The sequence below is a fragment of the Toxorhynchites rutilus genome, chromosome 2 (genome assembly GCF_029784135.1).
Source record: "Toxorhynchites rutilus septentrionalis strain SRP chromosome 2, ASM2978413v1, whole genome shotgun sequence".
Classification (NCBI taxonomy): domain Eukaryota; kingdom Metazoa; phylum Arthropoda; class Insecta; order Diptera; family Culicidae; genus Toxorhynchites; species Toxorhynchites rutilus.
In genome coordinates, this window is record NC_073745.1 from 281,642,022 (window position 1) to 281,650,724 (window position 8,703).

Below are 8,703 nucleotides of genomic sequence, written 5' to 3' on the forward strand. Positions count from 1 at the left end.
TTCTAACAAAACTCATATAATATCAGATTATTTTCAGACACAATTCTCGTTCAAAATTTTTCAACCACTTGTAAATAGCATGTTTCTCCGTTACATGGAATAAATGTTTTATACAGAAAATAGGATAGAATAAAGAAAGCCCTAAATCGGACAATTCCTTCCTCGAGTTCTGCTCTTATCAACACATCTGGCTATCCCTTTTTTTCGTATAGATAGAAGAAGATATAGGAGTGCGTTTCATCACATTAAAATCCATTTTCAGTTTCGAACAAAGATCAATTTCGCCAGCGCAAACATCAAATGGACTAACAGCACTTGTCACTATGTAATTGTAGAACATATGGGAATTTAATTTTCCAAATTTTCCCTTTTTCCTTCAGAGTTTTCCGAAAATTTTCAATTGACATTTTTTGCTGGAATATTTTTGGTTGAAATATGTGTAATATATTTCTCCATTCCAGAGGAGAGAGGGTGTCATACCATAATAGAAACATTTCTCATACCCAAAAACCCTCACATCCAAATTGTGCTTGATTAGCTTTCGAGTTATGCAAAAAAATCGTATCGTTTGTATGACACCCCACCCTTAGAGAGCGGGAGGAGTGTCTATCTACCATAGAAATATTTATTGCATCCTTAAACCTCCACATGTGAAATTTGGCTTCGTTTGCTTGAATAATTTTCGAGTAATGCAGAAATTTGTGTTTCATTTGTATGGCAGCCTTAGGGAGAGGGGTGGAGAGTCTAACTATCATAGAAACATTTATTGCACCCTAAAACCTCCATATGCTTCATTTGGTTGATTAGTTCTCGACTTATGCAGAAATTTGTGTTTCATTTGTAAAGCAGGCCCCCCTTAGAGAGGGGAGTGGAGAGTCTAACCACCATAGAAACATTTATTGCACCCTAAAACCTTAATATGCCTAATTTGTTTTTATTTGCTTGATTAATTCCCGAGTAATGTAGAAATTTGTGTTTCATTTGTATGGCAGCCCTCCTTTAGAGAGGGGGGAGGGGTCCTAAACTATCACGAAAACCTTCCCCGGAGCCAAAAACCCCTACATACCAATTTTCATGTTGATTGGTTCAGTAGTTTCCGAGTCCATAAGAATCAGACAGACAGACAGACAGAAATCCATTTATATATATATATATATATATATATATATATATATATATATATATATATATATATATATATATATATATATATATATATATATAAGTTAAGGAAACATCTGTGCAACTGGCTGTTAACAAAGAATGGGAACATTAGAAGATGCATGCTCTCAACGCATTCATGACAAGGATCATGAGATAGGCCAAAGATTGCAAATAGCCAACAACAATCTAAGCAGCAGCGATAAGGACTCCCACGACGAAAGCGAGAATGCAGGAATCCTAAACAAACCGATGAAGATGGAAACTGGAGGAACACAAACAGAAGCGCAATACCACAACAACGGAGGAGACGGAGATAAGCATGTTGGCGTGGCAAGAGAAGAAAAGGTTGAACGTTGTAGCAAATCTGTAAATAAATCAGTCTTAGTCCTAATGTCGTAGAGTAGAGTACTCTTTAAATCCGAAAGCCCGGATCGGGTCTTTAACTGGCGCAGTTGGTAGTTCCGTCCGCGAAACGTTTAAGTGTTTAAGTGTTTAATCGGGGGAATACCGATGAACTTTAAGACCTGATTGAACTGTGGTGTGTGTAAAACGAGTGTCATATAGTGAGGAAAACACATCTTTCGCCTTCGCCGGAGCACCAAGTAAGTAATATTTTATAAATTTCTACTAATTACTACTAAGACCAATAAAAACGTGATCCAATTTCACGCATTTACTGCGTATTCAGATTTAAGGTTTTATACTTTTGCTTCATTAAAATAAAACCAGCTTTCTAAACGGATGATAACTCGCAATATGGCGGAATCAATCCAGAAACAAATCGAAGAATTAACTCTTGAAAATCAAAGGACACGTATTACGAGTTTAGAAACACCACAAGCGAGTGGTTACTCCCAGAATTTAATGAATAATGTCGATAAGCTAAAGGTACCCGATCCGATTAAAATGATTCCTAATTACTCAGGAGAGCCGAAGATGCTGGCTTCGTGGCTTGATTCAGTGGATCAAAAAATAGAATTTTCTAGGAATATAATTAACAATTCACAATTGGTTAATGATGTTATGCCACTTTGGGTGGGCATCATTAGAGACAAAATTATAGATAAAGCTAATGACGCCCTTGTAAACAGTCATACAAAGCTAGACTGGCCGGCAATTAAATCTGCTTTAAAAGATTCTTTTGGCGACAAAAGAGATCTTTCCACACTTTGTACAAGTATCCCTTACTTGAAACAAGGTTCAAAAGATTTAACTTCGTATTATGAAGAGTGCCGAAACTTATTAGCTGATATAAAGGCGAAAATTTTGTTGAACGACGAGACAAAAGTATGCGCTGTAGTTCTTATAAAAACATACGAGAGCATGATTACAAATGCTTTCATAGATGGCTTACATGCGAATTTATCGTCATTAACTCGCATTTATCGACCTGATAGTCTTTTAAAAGCCTACGAAAGTGCTTTAGATCAATACAACGCCATACAAAGACGACGTGAAAGTTTTCCACAAAGAATGGTCCTTTTTACGAAAAACAATTCATTTAGAGAACAATCACAGCAGCAATCATATTTCATGCACAAAAAACCTTTCAGAACAGATCACAAACAAAATCGGCCTTCATTGATTAATACTAATCAGTTAGGTTCTTCGCGATTCATTAATCAAAAACAACCCACAAAAACAAATTATAATCAACGTTCTACCCCCAATTTCCAACCTTTTCAAAACAATCGAATTCATTACCAAGAAGAGATCCAGAATAGGGAACACGTAGGTAAAGTATCTCCTGACAGTAATGCCATTAACTATAACGAGTATTCATTAAATAAATCCGCTATTACTCAAAACACTCCTGAATTAAGGGATAACCTAAATTTTCAGTGGGATTCATACCCCAACCACAAATATATTTCATCTGGCCTCAAACAGAACCATAATTTCTCAGAGCAAAATCTAAAATTTTCAGAGGGATTCAGACCTCTTTCATATGATAAAGAAAACAGTTTTCTCACATATCTGAATATTAAAACACAAATTGGAAATCTAAAATTTCTTGTCGACACTGGCTCTAATAAAAATTATATTTCACCAGAGCATATTCACCCCACAATGAAAATTAATTGCGTACCTCATCTAATTAAAAACATTTCCGGATCGCATAATATAGACAAATTTAGTGAGCTCAATATTTTCTTCAACTATAAATCACTACCAAGGCAGAAATTTCTTTTATTTCGATTTCATCAATTTTTTGATGGTCTAATCGGATACGAATCTTTAAAATCATTGGGCGCTATCATCGATACCGTATCCAACGAGCTACTAATAGGAAGTTTGAGAATTCCTATGAACAGAAAAACTTTTAACGGAACTGAAACGAACTTTCAGATCAATAATATTCATGGCGGAAAAACACTAATATCGAACAAAACACAAAATTCTTATACTGATCACAATGTTCAAATCGATCCAAGCATAATTAATACGAAAAATGTTTCATTATTCAACCCGAGTAGTAATCCAGTTATTCTAGAAACTGACTTACACAACAAAATGTATTCAAGCAATCGAACAAATCTCCAAAACAAACAAGAGCATAATTATAGGAAAGAGCGAATAAATAGAACAGTACAAACGGGAATCAATCAAAATCACGCAGAAATTATCGAAAATTTTACTTATACGAAATCCAGAACTCAGCAACCCTCACATAAACTTGATAAAAACAACGGAAGCGATGGAACCGTTGAAAGGTTCCGCTCAACAAGCAACGAAATATCTCGTTGCTACAGACACAAATTCGGAAACTTGACAACTAATAAAATGTTTTTAAAATCATCTATATTACATAATAATACAATATTATCTCCCCCAGATTTCAAGCGTCTAGAAGCTCCTTACGATATCAAGGATAGTGAAGAAAAATCATTCAACTTGGCAAAATTATTTTGATATCGAAACGAATGCGATATGAATGTTGTGGTAAAATAAGACAAATCTCAAAGTAAAACAACCATCACAATAAATGCGAACCGAACACATCTAAAATGTTAAATGAACCAAACATTACTTCTACCATAACAATAATCATATTCTTTCTCTTTCCAGGAAATTCTAAAATTCTTTCTGCCCGCTTCTATCAACTATATCCATACAATCCAATGATTCTAGTAGAAATTCTGGTCTACTAATCATAAAAAAGCCCCAGCGATATAAGTCAATAAAATGTGCCCTAAAATCGACTAAAAAACTCTTCTAGTACCTTATAAAATAAAAATAGAACGGCAAATTTAAAAAAAAAAACATTCATGTTTCAATTCACATTCTATTGCCAAAAATAGAACAAGATCAAAATCACCGAATTGTATAAGATCATAAACTGAAGAAATAATAAAACATCTAGATAACAATAATTTTAGCGAAATCATAAATAGTCTAACAGACTGAAAGTAGTTTTCTGAAAAACAATGAGTAAGTTAGGTTTAAAATTATTCCTATAAGCATGAAACAAAAAGAAGCAGAAAAAGGGCTGATTTTTTTGCCGAATTTGAATTATTAAATTTGACTGAATTATTTAAATTATTTTCAATTGAGTATTCCTAGAGTCGTACAGCATATCTTCCAAACATATAATTAGTTAAACTTCGATTTACCTGACAATTTTTCACATAAAAAAACTGAATTTCGTAACAAGTAAAGTAAAAAAAAAATTTTTTTTCTAACAAATTTAGATCAAATCTATGAGTTCTCAAATCTAAATCCATCAGCATTTCACGATCATATGGAAATTTTTCGCATTGTATCGATTCTACAATTAGATAGTACGAGTTATTATATATTTTTTGTTAAACCTTTACCAGTAAAAAACACAATATTGAAACTACCCGCCACCATCGCCATCATCAACGAAAACCGAACGTTTTTCGCTAATAAGGAATGTCGTCACATCGAGAGAAACAGAATATGCAATAGGAACCATTTAGAAGACTACACTGAGGATGAGTGCTTCTCCAAGTTATTAAGAGGATTGGCAGCAAAATGTACATTTACTAATCTCACACAATCGACTGAGATTAAAATGCTATCGAACAATAATCTAATCGTCAAAAGCAAAACAAGTTTGAACATCACTACGAACTGTGGAATCACAGATAGAAATGTTCAAGGGACATTCCTCATTATATTTCACAATTGTTCCGTCACTGTAAATGGATCTGTTTTCACCAATGAAGAGCTAACGAAATTTGAAACCCCATTAATCCTTCCATTTGTTGGACTTACAATTGAAACAAAACATTTCGAAGCCAAATTCGAGATAGAGGAACTGAACATAAACAACAGACACCATCTTGAAACTCTCATTAAAGAGCACAAATTTCACACGTATACGTCATTCGGGGTGTCCAGTTTCAGTATCCTAATCATAATAGCAATTTTGATATTGCTATTCCGAACAAGAAATTATCATATTAAAATTAAAACCGTACAACGTTTGTCTCACGATATCGAAAAGATGGATACTACCATACAGAAACGGGACGTTTCAGACTCGGAGAAGGGAGAAGTTAAGGAAACATCTGCGCAACTGGCTGTTAACAAAGAATGGGAACATTAGAAGATGCATGCTCTCAACGCATTCATGACAAGGATCATGAGATAGGCCAAAGATTGCAAATAGCCAACAACAATCTAAGCAGCAGCGATAAGGACTCCCACGACGAAAGCGAGAATGCAGGAATCCTAAACAAACCGATGAAGATGGAAACTGGAGGAACACAAACAGAAGCGCAATACCACAACAACGGAGGAGACGGAGATAAGCATGTTGGCGTGGCAAGAGAAGAAAAGGTTGAACGTTGTAGCAAATCTGTAAATAAATCAGTCTTAGTCCTAATGTCGTAGAGTAGAGTACTCTTTAAATCCGAAAGCCCGGATCGGGTCTGTAACTTATATATATATATATATATATATATATATATATATATATATATATATATATATATATATATATATATATATATATATATATATATATATATATATATATACATATATATATAGATTTACATCCCATAGCGCTTTCAACAAATTCAAAGGAACAAATTTACGTCCTCTGGATACGTCAGGATTTCGTTCTAAAAATGCCACCAGGCGGGTCAGTTGCTGTTTGTTTTTCTTTTCTTTCCTAAAAAGCAAGATAGCATTCGAAATGTTATCATGAAAGCTAAATAGATACGAAATTAGACTTAGTCCACTCCGCGTGACTAGCTTTCACCATCTAAAACACGAGTGACAAATATACTTGTTTTTCCCCGTGACGTGACAGTATCGTGGTATTCATAATAACACCGAGTTCACCAAAGTTGTCACGATGGATGAACTCTTCCGGATTCTACACATACCGTGGCAGCCGTAATAACGCTGTATACAATTCACTTCGTTTTCACCGTGAAGTGAAGATCGTGATCAGGCCCAATGTTGCAGATTATTCTCGTATTATAAAATTGATACTTGAAATGCAAACACAACAATCGCATGAAATTGTTTCCTTATAAATATAACATTACATTTTGGGATAAAACGGAAAACTCGGTTTTTATTCACTTAGGCGTTATGCATCTAGGATCAGGTAGCCGCGAGATATACAATTGCAGATGAAAGGAACTGCAAATGTAAAAGAATTGGAAACTACTTTAATAAATCTAACTGATGATCGTTGTAAAATTTTGATGTACACCCTTAAACAATCTAGCTGAAAATGTTCTAATCTCGCTAAATATATCAACCACTTATTGGAAAACTATCGCATCAAAATTAAAGGCCTCGAATAAGATTTTCAAGGAAGGCGGAAGATTCTAGAATACTTGTTTATGATGCTGAAAATATAAATTCAATTCAAAAGTATGTACGATGTGCGATGCAGTTTTATGCAACAATTCCTCGGCTACCACTCAGCCAAATGAAAATTCAAACGAAAGCAAATGGGATGGAAGAATTTAATATTTCATCACAATCGCGGCTCCGTCGAAGCTGAGCTGCGACTCGCGGTTTTTTCTTCTCCATCTCCACCACATTTAATATCCACTTCGGCACGAGACAAAACGACCCACAGAGCTATGTGTATATGCGCAAGTATGCAAGTGCTTCACCCCATCATTTCTCACCTTGTTCCGCTTGTTCACCCCAAACGTTGCACCTTGACTCACTAGTCGGAGGGTATCCAACACAAGCCGACCACGGAGTTTATATTTTGTATCTTATTTTGGAGGCGGCAGGTAGAAACAAGTTCACCTACTCATCGATTGCGCGCGGCAAACCGCTGGTGTCAGTATTTGCAATATTTTTTTTTCCGCTGCTTTTTCTTCACTGTCGCACATAAAAACCCGTTCAGCTTGATTGCTTTGGGTGCACCATTTGGTCACTTTCTTCGTCAATTTGAGCTCCAATTTGCATTATTCTAAACACTTTCAAACACCACTAGTAGCAACTATAATTTTTCATGAAATCAGCGATAGCACAGGATGCTTCCATTTGGAATTGATTGTTCCTTTTTGGCTTGATGTTTCAAAAACTTTTCAGGCTTGGTAGTCGATTAATATGGACCGGAACAAATTCTCAATTCACAGTTAATTCATCACAACATTCTCTTCATTTCACTCACTTACAGAATCACAAAACGGAAAATTGTAGCTCACATTACCCAATTTTTCTAGCTTGTTATGTGATAACACAGTTATACTGTTTCTTCCCACAACTGGGATCTGTCGAACGATTTCAATAAACCACCTTAATCACTTCCGTCTGGGCCTCCCAAAAGTAACACGGCACTAACCTTGATCAAAACAGCACTGACCCATTGTGGACTCACTTCCGCCGCTTTGGGGTCCCCACAGCGGTTGATGATCTCAGAGCCTAACAAATGATGACTGGTCAAATTTTGTCACTTATACATGCACACAAGAGAAAAAAAAAGTAACTACCAGTAACGCAACCCGTAACGCGGACACGGACCTCCTGTGGGCAGGACCCGTTGTGATTCTGCACGTCTGCACCGGACTCGCGTTCAGATTGAACTAAACCCGCCCGAAACGAGCCGAGAATCGAGCTCAGCGGAAGGAAAACAGCAAGCAGCAAGTTTGCCCACACGTGTGCTCTGCCGGTCTAGCGGCAAGGTACGCAACCTGAGGTCGTTGAGAGCTCGCAACGCTCACCTCAAGCGCTCGAGCGTCTCGGCCGGGACATTCAACAGGAAGCAGCTAAAACACAGAGAAACCTTCCCCCATGCGAGCGTGAGAGCTGCTGTGCTGCGTGCTTTCTTTTCACTCTCGGTATGAGTATGAGTGACTTGTAGCATTATTTTCGCGCGGAAGCTGTGGAGCGTCCGTTTCCTCTCGCAGAAGTCGTTAGGGTTGAAGGGGAAATTGGGCTGATAAGGATAATAACGGTGATTGGCATCCCGTAAAAACTTTGGAAGAGATTCATCGAGTTTCTGCGATTACTATGAGTTTGAGCCAATAATGAATATTTAGTTGAACTGAAGTGCCCATGTTTGCATAGGAAACGTAATCACCAATACCA

At 36.4% G+C, this 8,703-nt stretch overlaps 2 protein-coding genes across 4 annotated transcripts in view; one reads left to right on the forward strand and one right to left on the reverse strand.

Moving 5' to 3' along the window:
• LOC129764816 (rap guanine nucleotide exchange factor 4) overlaps positions 1-8,185 on the reverse strand; it is a 511,489-nt gene extending 503,304 nt beyond the window's left edge. For both annotated transcript variants that reach the window (XM_055764313.1, XM_055764312.1), the window contains exon 1: positions 7,290-8,185. The gene's annotated coding sequence lies outside the window, so the exon portion shown is untranslated. The remainder of the gene's footprint in view (positions 1-7,289) is intronic.
• LOC129764817 (uncharacterized) lies at positions 1,565-5,986 on the forward strand. Of its 2 annotated transcripts, none has more exons than XM_055764317.1 (2): positions 1,565-1,766; positions 4,234-5,986. In XM_055764317.1, exon 2 carries the CDS (start codon positions 4,907-4,909, stop codon positions 5,738-5,740), a length of 834 nt encoding a protein of 277 aa, XP_055620292.1. In that variant the 5' UTR covers positions 1,565-1,766; positions 4,234-4,906; the 3' UTR covers positions 5,741-5,986. The 2 variants fall into 2 exon arrangements, 1 of the variants encoding a protein (XP_055620292.1); XR_008741247.1 differs by lacking the exon at positions 1,565-1,766 and adding an exon at positions 2,284-4,174 and having other exon boundaries at positions 4,234-4,905.
• Positions 8,186-8,703: the final 518 nt, after the last annotated feature.